This window comes from Equus przewalskii, chromosome 6 (assembly GCF_037783145.1).
Source record: "Equus przewalskii isolate Varuska chromosome 6, EquPr2, whole genome shotgun sequence".
Taxonomy (NCBI): Eukaryota; Metazoa; Chordata; class Mammalia; order Perissodactyla; family Equidae; genus Equus; species Equus przewalskii.
In genome coordinates this window covers 11,668,095-11,689,653 of record NC_091836.1, presented here as the reverse complement: position 1 = coordinate 11,689,653, position 21,559 = coordinate 11,668,095, and the positions used below count along the sequence as shown (strand labels likewise).

At 37.0% G+C, this 21,559-nt stretch overlaps 1 protein-coding gene across 1 annotated transcript in view; it reads right to left on the bottom strand.

Moving 5' to 3' along the window:
• The window catches only part of ARHGAP42 (Rho GTPase activating protein 42), a 263,289-nt gene that overhangs the window by 23,434 nt on the left and 218,296 nt on the right, over positions 1 to 21,559 (bottom strand). Inside the window, exons 9-17 of the mRNA XM_070623015.1 lie at positions 21,140 to 21,240; positions 19,207 to 19,316; positions 16,746 to 16,824; positions 15,313 to 15,352; positions 6,461 to 6,523; positions 5,465 to 5,539; positions 4,665 to 4,749; positions 3,999 to 4,057; positions 1,338 to 1,443 (exon numbers count right to left, since the gene is read on the bottom strand). Coding sequence (XP_070479116.1) covers positions 1,338 to 1,443; positions 3,999 to 4,057; positions 4,665 to 4,749; positions 5,465 to 5,539; positions 6,461 to 6,523; positions 15,313 to 15,352; positions 16,746 to 16,824; positions 19,207 to 19,316; positions 21,140 to 21,240 — 718 coding nt within the window. The remainder of the gene's footprint in view (positions 1 to 1,337; positions 1,444 to 3,998; positions 4,058 to 4,664; positions 4,750 to 5,464; positions 5,540 to 6,460; positions 6,524 to 15,312; positions 15,353 to 16,745; positions 16,825 to 19,206; positions 19,317 to 21,139; positions 21,241 to 21,559) is intronic.

Below are 21,559 nucleotides of genomic sequence, written 5' to 3'. Positions count from 1 at the left end.
GTTGTCATAGGCAATAGTTAACAATAAACTTGAAATGATGTTGTTCCTACTGGATTTCCTTTTTATTTTGGGGGAGGGCAATTCATATTATCTCAAAGCCTACAAGTTAAGATGAGACTTATTAATATGTTACATAGTACTATTTCAAATGTGCATGGCTCAAATTAGCATAAACTGGGTTACTACTTCCAACAAATAAGGATGGATTAATCATCCTTGTGAATCACGGTACTTATTAAGATGGAAAATATCCTTATTTGTAAATGAGGCTGTAAGGTAATTCTCAAGTTTAAAAACCTGAATTTGGACTTTTGTTTCTAGTAGCATGGCAAACTTCTAGATTAAATACGTGTGTGTTTGTGTGTGTGTGTGTGTGTCAGAATCTTTAGACAGATCTGTGATGGTTAATTTTATGTGTTAAATTTGCTAGGCCACAGTACCTAGACGTTTGGTCAAACACAATTCCAGATGTTTCTGTGAAGGTAATTTTTAGATGAGATTAACATTTAAATCAGCAGACTTTGAGAAAAGCAGATTACCCTCGAAAACGTGGGTGGGTATCATCCAATCAGTTGAAGTTAAGAGATAAAGACTGACGTCCCCTGAGGGAGAGGGAATTCTGCTTCCAGGCTGCCTTGGAACATCAACTCATCCCTGGGTCTCCAGCCTGCCAGCCTGCCCTGCAGATTTCAGATTTACCAGCCTTCACGATTGTGCAGGCCAATTCCTTGCCATCTATCAATCTCTCTCTCTCTCATACACCTACATGTATATAAGTGTATGTATGTAACTGTATAAGCAGATGTATGTATGTATACATACACACACAAACATCCTATTGGTTCTGTTTCTCTGGAGAAATTGACTAATACAATATCTATCTATCTATAGAGATTTTAAAATACATAGATGAACTAACAGTAGAGTCAGAAAAATCTTTAGGAACCAAGAGATACTATGAATCCAAAGAAGGAAGCTAATATTAGAGTGGCAGTTTGGCCTGGCAGAACCTGTTGACCCTTACAATGTATCTAAAAGACAGGGAAAAAACAATATACTCCTTCATATATTTTTAAGTCGACTTGTAAGTTTTTCATTTTTAGTTTAATAGTTGCAAAGGATATAATTATTTGCATAGTGTAAACCTACACAGGTACACATACACATGTACAAATATCTTAAAAACAAACTGCTACATCACTTTTTAAGCGCATTCAGTGAACTCTGATTACAACGGCAATGTTACAGTACCATCATACACTTTAGAAAGACACAAACAATCTTAACTTTGAGAGCTGAACAAGTAGTTAAGTGAACAATATAAGTCAGAGAATTACTTGACCAGGTGCTTTATTAAGATGTCCAGCATCTCTCTGTTTTTCTCTGGCAATTTGTGCACCAATGCATGCACAGCCTCCACCCGGTAATTTTGATCATCAGACTCTGTAACATAAAGGTTGCAAATGTTCAAGTTTTAATTGCATTCAAATGCATATGTAAACAATAATAATCTAAACATCATAACCACTGCCACCCCTCAAGCCTTACAAGCATTACTTCATGTAGTAAGTATTATCACTATCATTTCCTAAAGCTTAGAGAGGTTGAGTAATTGTCCATGGTCATGAAGTTATTAAGTCAAACCAACCCAGTTCTATCTAAGCCAGGCCTATGGGCTTAGCTTAGGCCCGTGGAACTATATACTTCCACACACCCATAACTCATCACTGACTTTGGTTTTATGACACAAGGATAGAACAAAACCTTTAGCAATGTGAGTGATCACAGCAATTGTCACAGACCGCCTAATGTGCCAGGCACTGCAATACACTTTTTATCACACTGCAACCTCCCTGTGACTCCATCAGACCACAGGAAGCAGGCATTCCTCCCCAAATTTCAAAGATTCAAGTTCAAAGACGACAGGGAGCTACTCTTCTGAGGTGTGAAGATTATTATGCAAACAGAGGCCTAGTAGATTTTAAGCATTTTAAGCACAAGCAGACAATGGTAAATCTGAAAAGCAAAAATCTTCTAAAGCAAGTCTACTCTCCCGGGCAAAAACCAAGATGTTGATGTCTAGAGAAACATCCAACACTTCAGAATATGGAATCTATTTCACATTCTCTTACTACAATAAACAAATTATTGGAATACTGCCCACCCTGCCAAGCCCCTTCCCCCGAAAGTGCCCAATACATAAGGTTTATATCATGGGACCACCACCTCTTCTGGGCATAGCTATCTGGACATAAGGTAAGGAAAGAGCCTGGCTCAGGCTGGGCCAAACACGAGGTCTCTCCCAGGAGCTGGAACCCAGAGATATCAAAACTTTGAACTGTCTGCTGGATACGCGAAAAAGCATATCATGTAAAACCAGGGCTGATATGACCAAATGTGCTCCAAAGCTGAGAACAACTGACTAGAAAGGAAGACAAGAATGGGGTAGATAAGCAGAAAAGAACAGAGATGAGAGACCCTCCAAAAGGAGTGGGGAGAGAAACACCAATTCCCAATTTGGCAGTTCCTCGTTGCAGGCTCATGGAAGACGTGACCCACCCTCTGCCAGGGAATTCTGCAGCATGTCCTGTAGTCTCTGAATAATTTCCCCTTTTTGCTGAGCTGGATTTCTGCTGCTTGAAACCAAATAATATCTAACTTTACTAACTTAATATCTGGTAAATGGGATTATCCTTGACCCAGACAAAAGATGAATTCTCATATATAAGAACACATTTTAATTATCACTGTAGTGAATAATATGATCATTATTTGCCACAGAAGTGGAGAGAAAAATCTTGCAACCAAATGTTTGTATCAAAACATCCAGCTCACTGAGTCATTTTAGCTAACTTGCTCAAACGCCATTTTTTATAAATTTTTTTTTTCTATAAGAAAGAGTTCTAGGTTGAGTCAAAAACACTGGCTCACAGCTCTGGGTTTGCCATGAATTTACCAATGTCCTTGGACAAACTCACTTACCCACCCTGGGTCCTAGGAGATAAAATGACAAGTTGGATTACATATTTTCTAAGGGCTTATTCATCTAACAAAGACAGATTTCCATGAAGAGAATGTAGAGTGGAGAGCTTTCAGGAGACAGCTAAGCAGTATAGGTGGTTCACGAGATCATGTGGTTAAGTCACATATGCTGGTTTGAAAACCAAGGTCACTCAACTTTATCTGATGCTTTTATCAGTAGACAACATTTCCTGTGATATTACAATGTGTAGGAATAAACTAATGTAACTGATTTCTTTCTTGGATTGTGAAAAATACTCGTTATAGTCACACTTCATACATCTCAACAATGAAATGCTAACTCCTAATGGTTACAAGTTGTTGCGATGGGCTCAGATGGCAACCTGGCACTTCAGTCTCGATGATTTAAAACTACTATTTCTAACTTCTCAGGTTACATGTTTCTCACTGACTCCCTCTCCACAAGAGGTTTGAATTAAACCTATCTATTCATATCCCATTCTGACAGTCACAGATCTACAGCAATGACATAGATATGTAATCATCATCAATAAATATAATATGGGGGAAAGTGGATGGATGGAAGTGCCTGTTGCCTGCCAAAAAATATCTGACTCTTCTCTCCAGATTTAGGAATATAGCATGTGAGTATGTGTATGGTGGTGGCATAACTGACTGCACAGATTTGTAGTCTTGTCTATTTAATTCTAAAGCTGCTCTTGTACCAAACTGATACTTATCAATCAAGTGAAATGTAATTAGAATAATTCCTCACAGCTCTTTCTAATCACACCAGGCTGTCACCCCAATGAGGTTTTATTAAGTGACAAAATATTTTAGTTCATTCTGCCATTTCTTATTTGTTTATAAACCATATTGTAAGCTATTAAGTATCAGATTGACAATCTTTTAAGCAATATATAGAAAAATCTTAACCAGCTGGTTTAAACTTATACCTCTAAGAATATAGCATAAAACTACATCAATTATAACATGTCCAATGGAAGTGTACTTACTAACAGCAACAATAAAATCTTTGTGTAACTTGTAAGTCATCAGTGGTTCTGCGAGGCACCTACAACAGAAGGAAGCCGACTTTAGAATGGCACTATCATTCTATAAATCCCCTGACCTTTCCGCGCTTCTTCAAGAATTGGGAGATTAGGCAGGATGATTAAGTCTGAGTAAGGAAGCCCCAAGCAGTTCTGAAATGCAGATCTTAAGGACACCCATGCCCCGTAGCACTTCTTGCCACAATTGTACTAAAAAGGGAGGCTGGGAGACAATTTTTTCACTTTGTGAGAAGTGTTGGACCACAAGAGCAAAACTCTCTCAGATATGGACAGAATAGCTAACAGAAAAGGAAAACATTCAATTTCAACTTATTTTTTAAAAACACATGAAAACCTCACATTTAAATTTAATGTGAAAGAAAAATTTAGTATTCATAAAGTATTGCAGCCTTTTAAGTTTATTATTTGAAAAACCAAATATAAGTTCCAGAACACTAAACATAAACATTCCCACCTGCGCTATTTCACCTTAAGTGAAGGAAGTGCACTAAGGAGTGAAGCTCATGTACACGGGCTCCGTGATTCGGGATCCGTGGAATTACACGGTGACGGCCCAAGGACATGAGTGAGAAACCACACGCAGAGTACCTGGACATAAACCCTCCTCACCTGAGGTAGTTTTTCAGCCCACTTGTTATTGTCTTATTATCCCACAGTTCAATATCAATGTCAATATCAGGAGGGGATTTTGGAGCTGAAAAGAATAAAAATAAGATGCTTAGACTGTGCAAATCAAAATGTCACTCTCATCATTAAGAAAATGGATACAAACAATAAATACATGAAAAAAACAGACAATATTTCTTAGGATGCCAATGCAGTTTAACTTGAGGATTGTTGTTTGCGTGAATTGGTGCAAAGCTCACTCAGACACTAAACCTCAAAGATTGCTTGTGGAACAATAGTTTCTCAAATCAAATTATTACTGATTGCTTACATCACAGAGTGCTTACCATGAGCTGGGCATGCTTCTAAGTGCTTTATATGGATTAACATCAAATCCTCACAACTTTTAATGAGATAGGCATTATTATCATCCCCATTTTATAAATGAGGGAGCTGAGGCACAGAGAGGTTAAGCAAATTATCCAATGTCACAAAGTTTTTAAGTCGCCGAGTTAGGATTCCAAGCCAAGCAATCTGAATCCAGCATCCATAAATCTCATTGTACCTCTAGTTAATCAAAGGACACTTGAGAAAAAGTCCAATATTATAAAAAGGCCCCCTCTCAAAATCTGATTGTACATCTATTACATCTGAACATTAAAAACTGAATACAAATATTAATTTTAAATATTACTTGAAAATACTCAAAGATAGCAATAGTCTATATCTGCAAGAAACCTATGGTTTGGATTATCTTCTATAAGAATACAAAGACTAATTAAGCGGCTTCATTCAAAACTTACAAAATGTGGTGTTCATGAGTTTCTGAACTTTAGAGTTCACACCTCCTATTCGGTAGAGGCCTAAAATGTTGATGCCTAATGAGAAGGAAAAAAATCACAAGGAAATGGTTTGAGACACAGCTTCCCAAGTACAGAATGCTAAAAACCCAGACATACGCCCACAGAGAATCTGAAAGCTACTTATCCAATTTTGCAGTCTAACTTTAACAAACCTACACTAGCAACACCCAACAGACACACATTTCTCAGAGCAGACACTGAAGAGTGATTTGAAAGCCTTTGAAGATCTTCAAAGTGGCAAAGTACACCTGCTTATTCATCGTTATTTGAATACAAAAAAGCATCAAAGATGGGAAGGGATGGTCAGTATTTCTCATCTTCTGCTTCTTCAGTCATGGAGTCTGGCATGTTGAACAGGTCGACGGCATTTATATCTTCACGTTAAAGGTGAGCAAACAGATTCAGAGGATTGAAGAAGCCTATTTAACTTCTCAAAACTTCTAAGTGGCAGCACCAAAATTTGGAGCTAAGTCTATAGCACCGCAAAGCCCAGTATGAGCTTTGCTTTAGAAAAGTCTGGGAGAGAGATCATGACTAGAGTGAGGAAAAACGCTCAAATTGTGGCAGTAACTAAAGTTGCGAAGAGAAATAACGTAAGGAAGCAGGAGAGCTGAAGACAAACTCCTCAGGAACCTTATCTTCCTAAAGCTTGAAAACAATTAATGAGGTGCTTATAATAATAAATAATATGGAGTCCGTCAATAAGAAGTGAGGTTATATTACGAAGATTCATTAAAAAGAAGTATGTTTGTAGTACGATTTTGAGTAAGGTGAAGTTCGAAGTATAGCTATTTATGTATTTGTATAATTTATACATTCATATAATTCTTAAATTAATCTCATGTTAATAACTAAATATATTCTCATTTTCTGAGCAGATTCTATGTAAGAATGGACCACACAGCAATAATGATGTGTCTGTCAGGCAACACTGACCTCTTGTTTCCACAGCTTGAATGCATTTCCTTACAAAGTTGAACCCTGCTTCATTCAAGTACACTGAAAGTAAAAGAAAATCATATTAAGTGTTTATGCGGGCCTCAGATTCCCCTGTCAGAGGGCTCTGCTGTTTCATGACTCAATGACACAGCGGTTATTGAACTTATCAAATATTCTGCTTAGCGTCTGAATTTTTATTTTGGGGTAGAAGTAGAAGGGGGAGGTTTACATTCACCAAAGCTATTATATCAACTTGCTTACTGAGAAATATAGATCCTTCAAAGAAAATAAATGTTACATTGATCCCGTCCATTTTTCCTAAAATTAGCATTATCCTTCACTACATATTTTTCCAGATGGTAGAAGTAAATGTGATAAGAATAAAGCTTTACTTTCTGTTAATAATTATATTACAAAGCTATTCACATCTTCTTTCCCAGAGGAGTCTCAGGACACCACTACGAGGCAGAGAGAAAGCTTTGCAATCTTAAGATGATTCACTAGGTTGCTGAAAAGCTCGCCTTTGTGTGTTCTAAGACCTAGCGCCATACTCAGAGCTCCTGAATTCTGAATTTCTGTTGCACTTTGTATCATTTTCAAAACAGTTCACAATATGCTTCGTGAGTCCACTAAAAATCCCCAAAAGACCCTAGATTATGAAATAGCAATTTATTTTCATTGCTTTCTGCCAGGTTTTCTTTAAATCTGCTCTAATTTTCTTCTTACCGTTTTGGGGCCAGATCAAATTAGATTACTCATTAAAAGTGAAAGAATTTAATTTAAGAATACCAACTAAGACTCAGAGGCAAAACCCAAATTTTGTTTTGTTTCCTTTGAATATCCTTTGCTATTGCCTGAAAGAGTACAGGGAGTTCCCTCGTGCAGAGATGGTGCCCAGCTTTGTTCAGAGCCAGGCCAACGCGGGATTGGACCTCAGCTCTAGAATTTACTGCTGTATGTACGGGAGTGTGCCTATTACCTTTTATGAACTCTAGTTCTTTCATTTATAAAATGAGGCAGATAATAATGAATAAGTTAAAAGGTTGTAGTAAGATGAAGACAAAACCACATGAAGCACTGAAGAGCACCAAACAATGCAACAAACCTAATTACATGCTAGTTTCCTTGTCCATGTGATCCTGTCCACACATCACTGCGATATGAAGGAAAACAGAAGAAATGATAAAAGAAGTCAGTCATTGGTTCTAACCAGATGAAAGAGACAGTAGTTACTCTCCCACTTACTAGCTATATTACTGGACAGCTAGTAATACAGCCAGTTTTAATGTCCCTGTGCCTCAGTTTCCTCTTCTATACAATAAGGATAATAGTAGTATCTTCTTCATAAGGCTGTTCACAGAGGAAATACATTAACATTTGCAAAGCTCCTAGAATACTGCTTGGAATACACTAAGTCCTACAGAATTGTTGGCTGTCATCATCATCATTATTGGCTGGGGGAGAATGTAAATATGTACATATGTAAATTACATGAACAAGGTATTCTTTGGGCATGGCTGAAGTCACTAGAGCTTGAGGAATTGTCTGCCAGGAGCGTGACTTTTCAGAGAAGCATACTATGCTACTTATTTTAAAAGTATTTGGGGCCAGGGGCCAAGTGGTCAAGTTTGCACGTTCCGCTTCAGTGGCCCAGGGATTTGCCAGTTTGGATCCTGGGCACGGATATGGCACTGCTCATCAGGCCATGCTGAGGTGGTGTCCCACATGCCACAACTAGAAGGACCCACAGCTAAAAAAATATACAATTATATACTAGGGGGATTTGGGGAGAAAAAGCAGGAAAAAAAAAGATTGGCAACAGTTGTTAGCTCAGGTGCCAATCTTTAAAAAAAAAATGGGGGCCAGAACAATGACCTGTTTCTTTAAACAAGTGTAGATCAGGCATAAGTCACTCAGGGCCTGTGAATCTAGCTGGCCACTGAAAAGATAACAAGTTATGTATAAGAAATGTCCCTATACTCTCATTATACTTCAATAAATCACAATGAACAAACATCCTCTCACCGGAACTGGACAGACTGCAGTAGTCTGGGATGACTGTTCACCCATATTTGCTGCCCTTTCCTTCAGGAAGGTTATATTTCTCAGTTCCCTCAAATACAAGCTTGGTCATGTGATGTGCACTAGCCAGTGAAATATGAGTGGAAGTGACAAATGTCATTATCCAGCAGACACTAAAAGCCAGCATGGAGCTTGCCATTTTCTTTTTCCCTCTGGCACAAGATCCGCAATGATACAGAGATAGGCTACTCCGTGAGCTTGGGTTCCAGAGTGCAAACTATGTAGAAGAGAGCCACAGCTGACCTGAATGGACATCAGTGTGATCAAGAAATGAACCTTGACTGCCTAAGACTCTGAGATTCTGAGGATCGTTTGTTACCACAGTATAATGAGGCCAGTTCTGATTTAATTACGTATAGCTTAAACAGTTAGCTATGGCAAAAAAAGGACTAAATGAAATAAAGCCAATCCCCCACAATTAGCTTTTCCTTGCTTAATTTGGAATATATCCTCTTTTTTTGGCTACTGACTTGTCAATCCATATCAAAAGGCATCAAAGGGAAGTAGTGGCAGCACCCATTCGTGGTTGCCTTACAAACTACTACTCAACAGTGCCTTCACTCAAGTACCCAGCGGTTTCTGCTGAGGTCTGAGAAGAGGGCTACATGGTTTCACTCACCGTCTCCCAGGGACCATGTTAAGAGGCAATCCCAAGGAGTGGTGTTTCTGAGGGAAGTCAGGGGTAATAACATTCTGTATAGGAAAACGAGCAACCTTCCAAAGCCATGAAAGGATTACTACCTAATGTCAGTGTTAATGAGAATTCAACAAAATTGGTCCTCTCTAGATTAAAAAAGAAAAACTAGGAACTCCTTAGTGTTCAAATGAAATCTCAATGGAAACAGTTCTTGTTAAATCAAGTCACACCACTGAAGACTGGTAATTTATCATAATTCTCCTGCAGTGGAGAATGAGGTACTCCTGCCACAACAGGAGAGAGCGGAGTATACCTATCCTACGCAGCAGAAATATGGACTGCTCACTCAGGGCTCAGTGCCTACCCCAGAGAAGGCAGCCAATTAATGCTTATTGATTGATGGCTTGCTAGTGATTGGTTTGTAGCTGGCTTGCTCAAGTACCCTCTCTGATGGCTTCTACAAAGGTTAGAGCTTCTCAGCTAATGGGAGCCACTTTCATCAACTCCACCCCAGGGCCCCTATCCTATTACAGAGAGGATCTGAGGGATACGCGGAATACAACTACCACCAAATTCCCAGGAATTGAAATCTTATAATATTAATGATACAGGGGGAGAAGCAGAAGACAGGCTAACTTAAAGAACTTAACTGATTCAATCAAAAGTTAAGTGTAAACATTATGTCCTTCCTCTGGAAACTACTCAGGGCTAAAGTTTTCATTGAAACCCAAATAAAGTTTCCATAAGGCAGTTTAGCAGCACAAAAGCTATGAATCTCAACAGAATTCAAACAGCCATGAGGAAAAGAAAAACAATAGTCTTCCAGACAGCTAATGACGCAAAAGTCCTTGTACCTTCAATTTCCTTGTAATTAAAAACCCAGCATGTCCTTACAGATGTAACCTATTTGGCCTTACAGTACATTCTCAGGGTTGACCAAACAAAGCAACACTTGTCTTTAATTTCTAATTTACTTTTCTAATCTGCTGTTCCAGATTAAAAGACCCCCCTTATCACAGACAAAGAATATCATATATATGTGGCTTGAAAGAAACAGAAAAAGAAATGAGTGCTATTGGTGTTCGTGTTACCCATAGGACCTTTTCTCTTCTCCCTAAGGGATGAGCAGTTAACTCTCCACAGCCCTGGACCAAATCGTTCCTTCTTTCTGCTCTGCCTATGAAGAGCTCTTGAGCTATGACTCCCTTCCTGGGTCTCAGTGACGGAAACAAAACTGTATTTGATCAGAGAGGGGCCTGGAGGAGGATGTGGTGTAGGAGGAGGATGTAACCTAGGAATGTCTGAGAACTTCCAGAACTAAGCTATCTAAACAGCAGTATGAAGCTCAAAAACATTCACGACAGATGGCAATTGCCTAGGATAAGAATGAGCTTAATTTCTCTGTTTATTGCTGGGAGAACACATTCCTTAGGCACACATGGGGTAAGTCACTGAAACACACAGTGGCAAAAATTTAGAGTTGTTGGGAAATTTTGAAAGTATCTTCTGGTCCAATCCCTTCAATTTTGTAAGTGAGGACAGAACGTTAGGAGACTTTGTCATTACACAGGCCAAATAGTGACTTTCATTAGCATCATTTGAAACATCATTTGAAAGGACTTCCTTTTTCCTGTTCACAATACCTGCAAAAAGCAGATGCACAATGGAACATCGTTGAACTGAGCTGCATGAGAGAATGAGAACTAAGCACCTTTTCTTTCAAAAGTCTCGCTTTCTGCAGACCAAGGGCAGAAGGACCAGCTGAAAAGTCATCACACAAAGCTTATGTTTGAGTGGGGACAAGTCTCAGGGTACCAACAGAGAATACTAGAGAAAGAAAGCCTAGAAAAAATGACAACTGTCTCTGCCCCTGTTAACAACTAGTCCCAAGATAGAAGTCTTGGGATAGAAAATATGTGTCAAGGAAGATAATTTGCTTCTTTGAAAGATGAGCTCAAATGGCAGAATTGTGAAGAATTATTAGTAAGCTATCCTTTAACAAAATATCCCCAATGGCATTGTTTGAGGAACAGTTGAGTTCTAATCTTACCTGAATAACATCTGTTTAATATTGATGACAGACATTACTATTCTCAAAATGAATTGATTCCCAAAGTCTTATCATTTCAAGGAAAGAACATTGTGGCACATATTACAACCTGAAAAGTCTTTGCGGATTCAATATCCTATAACTGACCAATACTTTAGTTCTTTTTACTTGATGCTTTTTTCACTATGATGAGTAAAACTTTCCTTCTCTAATGAATTACACCAGTCTCATTTACGGCATCTATACTCTGAAAACATTAAATTAAGGGAGACCTTTTCACGTTAGGCTTCTAAAGAGAATCTCATTACCCTACAGTCACAGCATAGTTTTACTCTTCATTTCACAGCATATGTTCTCTGTATATTCACAATATGGCCCTCTTTTAGGACACTAGCTAGTTCTTACTCTGCTGCTGCTTTTAGGATTTGCAGTGAAAGCACTGATGTTATACTACTTTTAATGGTTGACATTCAAAATAAATTTTTACCTGAGTTTTATATCTGAACATCCTAAGCTTCATTATCTTCAGCAGTTCAAAAACACAAACTTATTCCATACAAAACCAATTTTCCACAGGATAACAAGAGTATTTTAAGACAAACAGAATCCATCTGAATGACCAATGCGATAAAGAAGTACTTCTGAAGGTGACAAATGAATGAAGGCCAGTACTGGTTTCAAATACCAATTGTGAGAGAAGTTAACGGACTGAAATTGACATAGTACCACTTTTGAGGGGAGTCAGATGTCAAAAAGGGACATGCAGATCTCAAAAAACAGGATGATACATAGAAAAATGGTGGAAGGGGCAAACATAAAGAAAGATACAAGCTGCTCTGAACTCATAACATGATGAGCTTGAATGATTTATTGAAGACTTAAGAAAGAGGTCTGAGAACTTCACCATCACTGGAATATAATTTTGAACTGAAACAAATAATATTCTGGAGATGTTGCTAGAAGAAAACATAACACTGCTCTTAACAGGACCGTGTGCCTGAATCTGGAATACTGTCTAGTGTTCAGATACATCCTGTGAGTCATTAAATCACTAGAAAAATAGCCGTTGATAGGACACAGGGTAAAAGAGAAAAAGGGTAAAGTTATAGTCTGAGCAAGAGATTCAAGATACCATTAATAAATTTTAGGCCTTGATGTAGTAGAATATTCAAAGTTACATGCAAAAAAATTAAATTCTGAGGCGCTGGAAAGCCCCTCACCAGTCTGAGAGGCAGGTCATTTCAGGGAAAGGAACTTCATTGCATGTTGGGTTGAGGAAAGTTAGGAAAGCCTTGCTCATGCAAGTTGGTAAAACCAAAATGGCCACCCCACAGTTGCAAAGAGCTTAGTTCCAGAAGGTGCATTCAATCCTGTGTCTCCATTAGTCAGAGTTTCTTTTATTGGTGGCACATGTCACAGTCCTGACTTTTCAAAGAGTGGTCATTCTGTTTGGGTGAGCAAATTTGAATCTCCAAGAATGTATAAAAACAACCAAAAACAAGTGTAATTTTGGATAAGTTGGCTTGATGCCCATATAGAAGACCTTTGAAATCACTAGAGAATTTCGTAATTTATTTAGAATGTTTAGAATACTTAAAGGGGTATTAATCTCTGCATTTATAAGCCAGTTCACTAGATTACAGAAGTTGCCAGGCGTTTAGGAAGATTATATTAGCCAGAATAACAAATTTGTTTTATTAGGGTGTTACACTTGGAAGAATGAAATTTACTAGTCTTGTAATTATAATTTAAGTGGTTTTTTTGTTTGTGTTTTTTTGTTTTTTTGAGGAAGACTAGCCCTGAGCTAACTGCTGCCAATCCTCCTCTTTTTGTTGAGGAAGACTGGCCCTGAGCTAACATCCGTGCCCATCTTCCTCTACTTTATACGTGGGATGCCTACCACAGATGGCGTGCCAAGCGGTGCCATGTCCACACCCGGGATCCGAACCAGCAAACCCTGGGCCGCCAAGACGCAGAACATGCGAACTTAACCGCGTGCCACCGGGCCAGCCCCCATAATTATAATTTAATATGTCTAAAGAAGCTTGATTAAATGTATAAACAGGGGAATTCTATCAAATTTATGAAACAATAAAGTGAAAAGGACTTATTTTAAAAAATTAGAACATTTATAAATTAAGATCTGGATATTGATTAAAAATAGGCTTCAGAAAAAATACAGCTTATGATAAAATAATAAAAATAAAACTTAAAATTAAAGTTAAGATTTATAACTTCAAGCACTACATATTAATAAAGCAAAGGTAACTGCAGTATTCCTTTCTATGATCAAAATCTCCCCTTGAGCATTAAAGCCTAGGGGTACTAAGAGCAAGCATGTCCTGAGCACACAGCTCACGGAAGGCCTGTATTGAGCACTATGGAGAAGGGGCGACAGATTCCACCACAGGGAGCTCAGAGAACTGGGTAGGAAAGTAGCACATCATACCAAAAGCCAGAACGTGAGAAATGATACAAACACACGGACTCTAGGACAGCTATTTCCCTAGCTTTTAAAGAAGCTAGAATTATAAAACACATCATTTTATAATTACAGATGGTGGCAGAGTGATGTTTCAGGTGGTTAAGACTACAGGAAAAGCTGATTTCCAGAAGAGTTAGTCTTGACCGAACAAAGGAGTACATTCTCCCTCCATCACAGCATGAGTACATTTGCTACCTTTCTTATTCAAATTTCCTAGTCGTGATAGAAACCCTAGTTCCAGAGGTGTGTTGAAGATCAAATATATTCTGATTGACTTGACCATGCCCCCATTCAAAAGCCTTATTAAATACCATATATAGGCACAGTTATTTTCCAAAAAGGATTCATCCTTGAGTAATTCATTTGAATTTGAAAGGACTCTCTTTATACTGGATGTGAACAAATGAAACCAACATTAGAAAACACATTTCAAACTCTACTCAAGTGCAAATTACACAACACATTACTTTTTAGGTAGTTGTTTAGAATGAACATTCAGTACTTACAAAACTCTTAGCTGTTGGCTAATGTTTCTGTGATTAGATAAAAGTGGGCAATAAGAGATTTTATACTAATCATACTTGATTAGCGACAAACGAAAGAATAAAAATGAAATTTTTAAAAATGTTTAATATTAAAGGGATTTTAAATCATGCATTTTGTTTTGATAATTTCTGAAATTAATCACTAGGAAGCATTTCATTCAGTTGAAATGATGGGCTTTTTCACACACTCAATATTTATAACTTCCACATGAGTGTTTTCCCAGTTTTTATCTTTACTCCATTCTAATTTGTATTTTAATAGCAATTTAAAAGTCAGGGTTATTATTAACTCTGTTTTAAAAATAAATTTAGATGTCATGAGAGAAAGTTAATTGAGTTAAAACTTGAAATTGCTTTAAAAGATATACATATAACCTTAGAAATAAATATATAAACCAATTTTAAATGTCAAATAATCTGTCTACGTGAAGTACATATGAAAATACCCTAAACTAGCCAGGGATAAAAGGTGGCAAGAAGGTGGCAGATGATTAAAGAGGATTCAGAATGTGATGGAAAACACAAAACGTGTTTGTTAAGAATAGTTTGATACTAAGGATTCAGTAATGATACATGTTTTCCTACATATCCTATGTGTTTTGATGATGTCCTTATTTTTCACATTCTAGGGCACAATCTCCTAAAACCAGCATAAAGTGTTCACATCTTCAGTCTTGTAAAGTGGAGCCGGGAAAATTTATAATCAAGAAGCACTCTATGCGATAAACATAAAAAATGTATATCTATATCTATATCCATATATCTCTCTCTAACCAAATATCGACTGTCTCAAATCTCTTTCTAGGATAAAACAAGGTACATACCTATAAGGAAATAAACACCAAAGAAATAAAAATTAATTGTGGTTACTATAATACCAGCAGAGGTTTTAACATGAGAAACTGTGAATGAAAATTTCAAATCTGCGGCACCATCAGAACAATAGTATGTTACTATCATTTTCCCAGAGTTAACTCTTAATATCACATAATATCTTTGTTATCACAAAATAACTGTGATAAAATTTTAAATAATTATAAAATGACTTACTTTCTTCCTTCTTGCTAATAATGGCAGGCAGGGTGTAAATCTAAAAAACAAGGGAAGTCAATCAATTATTTGCAGTTAATGACCCAGCACAGAAAATTACCTGGGTGATGTTGGTACAATGACACAGAAAGGGGGTGTCTTAATTTCAAGGTCCTACAACTGCTGGATCCACAGCGCCATCTTCCCACCCTGTCAACCAGCCTTGCTTGCTATACCTTTCCATCCCTGGCTGTACTGCTCTGGGCAAAGTTCTACTCCTTTCAGTCTAATTTATATGTCTCATTCTATTCCCCAACATGATGCATGATATCCCTTCTTCTGGAAGCATCTCATGATGGATTCTACCTGCTTGCTCCTTCCTCAAATTATCTGCTTAGGGTTTTGTTCTCAACACGTACAATTCTAACTTGTACTTGCTGAGCCATCACACGTATCTTCTAAATTTGCTCTAGGTCAGGGCTTGCCTCACAAGTGTTAGTGGTGAAGAGTAAAGTTTTGTTTTTAATTTTTAATCCATCATTGACTAACATCTTTGTAAATTATCATAAAATTAAAATATAATAAACATCATAAAAAATAGATGCAGTCCAAATTTTTACTATTAAATTCAACAGATGCAAAATGACTTCTTCAAATTGCCATACAATTTTCCAGATGCCTAATCATAATTTCTGTACTCATCTTATGGAGGGATGGCCTTAAAACCTGGGGACCACACTTTGTGTAGCTCTGTTGTATACAGGTACTTTATGCGAGGCTGCTCACAGGTTTTGTCACCTAAAGGATAGTTCTCAAGGGACAGGATGGGGTCTTTTATTTGCTCCGTGTATTCATCTCTCTAACATCTAATGCAGTCGTCTTCATAAAGAAAATGGACAGTGATCCATGATTTATTTCCTTTTTTACATAAGTCTCCCAAATAATTTTAAGTAAATTATCATGCCAACATCAAAATAGCTACGAGAACAATGGGGATATGGATAGAGGGAAAATGTCAAGCCACAGGCAGTTTTATCAAACAAGACTTTTAAACAAGGGTCTAGATTACAGGATTCGCTCTTATCCTGAATCTTGTTCATCACAGTGATCATAAAGCCTAGCACAGGCCTTGCAAAGAGTGGGCACTCAATAATTATTAGCTGAATAAAATAATCCAATCAGGGTAGCCAAATTAATGATCATAAGTAACTTTTTTAAAAGTAATTTTAGGGTTTTTAATTAGTCCTGGAAGTCCCCCTGAGAAACAAATTAGAAAGTTAGCGTTATATGCCAGTGAGTGAGACAGTACTAGGAAAACAGTAAGAGTCTCAACTCCTCTGATTTGCTATTTTAACATTTTCAAATACACTACAGATGTAAACAAAAATTTCAGATGCACTCTGTGATTATTAGAAGAACAAAATCTAAGTTATAGAACGTGTCACTCTTCTTACCGGTTCCTTCCCATCCATGGCTTCGAGCCAGAGCTTCCGATTAGCTTCGGAGAAGGCCTGCAACGTGATGATCCCATGCCTATTAAAAGCAAAGATTTAATATATCCCATTTATTCCTCTTATGCCTTTACACATTATTTTTTAAATTCTTAGTTAACTATAAAGGTAAAATTTGAAGAAAAAGCAGGCGAGAAAAAAGAAACGAGAAAGAGAAAAAAAGATAGGATAAAGAGAAGAAAAAAGATGAAAAGAAAAAGACTGACCTTCAGACACCTTTCAGAAAAATTACTGAGGACACAGACACACCAATATTGTTAACTCTAATGACTACACATAGTAAAATCATTAAGTGTTTTAGGTATAAGGCTGTTTGAAGGAGGCTAGTTTCAAACTATTTCCCCTAAAAAGACCAAACATGATGACAAAGCTATTTTCCTCACAGTTCAAAACCACCTAAACATTCTGCAATATGAGAACGATTAAGACTATGACCCCAAGGTGGTACAATCTAGTCAATAAAAATAATGACAATGAGTATACAGCAATATGAAAAGTCTCATACCATAACTAGTCAATTAAGACACTAAAACCAGTGTTTATCTATACCATGATCAGATTATTAAAATTAATTCATTTAAAAACAATTCTCTGTCACGCACCCATTCTGAAAGAGTTACTCAAGGATGTACTTCAAGAGAGAAAAGAGTAAGCAAAGGGGAGGAGAAAACCAATAGGAGAGAGAAAAAGATATGAAATCCAAAAACAGTGAAATTAATCTAGTTAACTGTGCAGACTGTCCAGAAAATAAATTTAAAAAGGAAATGAGAGGGTCCTGTGAAGAGATACATTGAGGAGGAAATTTCATCTGAATATGGTATAATTAAAAACCTGGAATGACTTAAAACTGGGAAAAAGGCATGTATTTCTTCTGTAATTAAAACAGATCATTAAACCGATAGAAAAAGGAAAAGTGTATATAAAAATCAAGATAATTTGATCTTGGAGAATTGAAGCCCAGGTAACAATGCCAATAATAAAATAACAACAATCAATACTTGTTGGCTGTTTATTATGCGCTAGGCACTGTACTGTTTCCTTTATTATCTCATTTAATCCTTACAACAATCCTTTGAGGTAGGTACTTATTATCTTTATTTTACAGACAGACAACTAAAGTACAGAATTTAACAAAGTACCCCAAGGTTATACAACTAGAATGTGCTGAAAGAAAGACAAATCATTAACATGTTGGTATTTGTCTACATAGAAAATCCAGAAGTTCCTACCAGAAAACTATTAAAATCGATAAGAAGCTTAACAGCCATGCTAGATATAGATTGATAGATTAAAAAATATTTATAGCCTTTTTATACAGCAATCTCAACCATTTAGGAAAAACAGTTTCTACTAATGAAAATAATTTATTCAAAATAGCAATAAAAAAAGATACCTCAGAATAAATCTAAAAAAAAGATACGTAGAATCTTCAAGGAGAATTCAACTCTCCATCGATTAATTAATAACTTTAATGCAACTTCAATCAAAAATCTCAAAGGATTTTTTTGGAGAGGAAGGGAAACTTAATAAGCAGATGCATAAAAAACAAGAACACAGAACCAAAAGAGCTGACACAATTTTAAGGAAGCATAAGAATGGGGCCTTGCCCTATTAGATGGTTACAAGCTGTAGCATTTGTAAGCTATAGTATATATAGTATAGAAGATTATATCTAGTATATCACAGTATATATAGTGTGCACACACACCCCACACAAAGCTGGAGTATTCAGAAAAGTAGGTAGTAATGCAGGGGGAGAAAAACAGATCATGGAATACGACAAAGATCAAGCAAGAAGCATTCCCCTCCCTATTTTGTTTCTCTTCTTCTTTTATTGATACAATAAAAGAGTAGAGCTAAATAATTCCACTAGATTATAAACTCAGAAGACCAATGTATATGTCTCTCCCAATAGCCTGTGGCCAAGAATGCCCAGAACAGTGTTTTGTATATGGTAAGCCCTGAATTTTGCTGGGTAAAGCAAGCTTGCGGCATTCCCAGCTGTGTCTTATTACTGCTTGGAAGCAAGGCCACTTGGCTTCAAAACCCTACAAAAAAGTTGACCCAGGAGGAACAATGCTGTCAGGTTCCTTCATTGTGATGGGGACCTCAGTCCATAATATGCACTTTCCCCTAACACAGCCATTTATATTGATTTTCCAGATTCTTCTTTGAGTGATGTTACTTTTTGCCAGAACTTTGTGTCTGATTTATTGTTTTGAAAGTATCATGTAATACATATTTATTGAATAAACATGTGAAAGAATGAAATAAACATGCATGCTGTTTTTTAAAAAGAGACTGAAAAACAAGCGCTTTGTATGCTGTTTCATGTTTACATCTAAACAGAGAAACAATTAATTTATCTTACTAAAAAATATGAAGTGAAAAGAAAAGCTCAAACCTTTCAACTACTTCTATGTCAAAGCAGAACCGTTTGTCAATTGAATCTGTCTTTCTTCGGATACAAGATTTTAATTTAAACATTTCTGGTGAGCTGGTAACAAGGCCATTCTGAAACAAGAAGTGGAACACATTATGGACACGATAACAAGGGGACTGAAATTATTAAATACACCATCTAATGTTGCTGAATTAAAATGTTAACTTAGAGGACAGGTTATGTATAAAGGTCACGATCACACCTTGTCCTATAAATACAAAGACGTCTGCCTAAGGTTAACTGCCCAATTATAATACATCAAACTGTTAATTAATAAATTAATTGCATATACATGTTTTATTCAAAAAATTCTGTGACATGCCTGCCTAGTACTCTTCAACACATTGACTTATAATGTTAAATTATACTATAATATACATTTCTTTAGGACTTCAGACTTGGAAATGGTGTGAAATTATAGAGTTACTGTAATGTTACCACTAGAAACACAGAATACTTGTCGGGATACAACACTGTTGCTCTGAATCAAAATTCCCTAGACTGCTAAGAGATGAGTATCGTTCATGTGTCTTTGTATTAGAGTTATATGGTGTTAAATGATTGCTGGCTCAAAGTCTTAAGACAGTTACCAAAATAATAAAGTTTTAGTATATACTCCCTATAACGCTACTGCTATCATGCATACCACATGATTCCTTTGCTGGTAACCAATTGCTAGTCTGCTACCAAAACTCTTCGGACAGGACCCAATATAGACTCAGTTCATAAGAATTCTCTTCTATACCTGAGATGCCCGGTCAATTTCAAGGGGAATGTTTACCTAATGTCTGGTTAGTCCTATTATCTTGGTTGCAAATCTCACAGATTTATTAACAGAATGTTGGCTTGGTCTATTAGTTATTAGCTCACTGACTGTCACATAAACTGACTTTTGGGCAATATCTTTTCTTACGAAACCTTTAGAGTATAAACTAGGTGTGATTATAGCACTTAACAACTTCTCACGATGGTAGTGATCCATCTAAGGTTTTTTTTTTTCAAGTATGTTCTCCTTTATTTTATTTCTCTCAGTTTGAATTACTAGACTCTAATGAATGCCCAAGCACAGTAAGTTTCAGCTTATATATTTGAGTAAATGTCTAAGTTAGATCAACATTTACTTCTGCCACAACCAATACTACAAATTAGCTGAGTGAATCACTTACTTTCTACCACCTTTATTTTCCAATCTGTTAAAATAAGGTGGGTCTAAATAATCTGTAGTATAACTCCCAGCTCTAGGATTCTTAGATGATGGCCTCAGTTGTTTAATTCACGAGCTCAATCATTTGCCATATTCATACCCCAACTCACAAAAAGATTATACACTACACATAATACAAGTGCTGCACTCTGCTGCACTTCCTCAAATAAAGTACACTTTGCTCCACACTGTTCACCACCCATGCGAGACATTCAGCGACCAATTTACTTTTGGGGTAAATGAGCATCGATTGATTTCTTCTGAGAAACTTCATTGGCAAGGATTTCAGTAAACAGTACCTAGTGAGCATGGGAAGTAGAGTGCAGGGGCAAACCCAGCCTCCCACAGAGGCCACCTGGGGGAAAGATGCAGACTCCTCGGGCCTGGTCCAGTCCCTGACGGTCTCTGCTGGGCGCTGGCCAACCAACAGCACAAACAACTTTGCTGCCAGGGATGTGAGATGATACCTCAGGCGTCTACCGAAGGATTCCTCCATGTAACTCAAGTGCTTATAAACGTTCCACGGCCAAGGTAAAGGGAAATCCTGACCACTCTTTCCAAGTCATCAAGGTTGCTAAAGTGAGAGAAAACTCTGACTTTTCCATTTTTAAAATTATGTACATGTTTATGAGAAAATCAAGCACATGTGACTTAAATAACAAGCTCAGTTAAAAAAACAAAACAACTCACCATTTTCCCACTGGATTTCATTTCTGAAACGCTCATTGTAAATGTTTTACTTCCCTTATCATATGTACAATAATGTTTAATCCATGTAAAACCAAGTGGTCCTAACATAAGGAAACAAACATTACAGATTAATAAATGATTTATAGCTAAGTCTGTACAGTTTTCAATGATACACAACTGAGTATTTCCATAGACCATGCAGGTTTAGAACATTTACTGTGAGTGAGAAAGGCCAGTATGGAGGGACAGTGGGCGTAGGGTAGAGTGTTTTTGGAATCAAACAACTTAGCTTTACCTGTAGCTCCAACACTCACTCTGTAAACTCAAGAGTTACTTTAGATCTGAACTCAGGTTATCTCATCTGTAAAAGTGATATACTCATCTCTCAGAGAGATAGGAAGAATGAGAACTGTCTCCTTA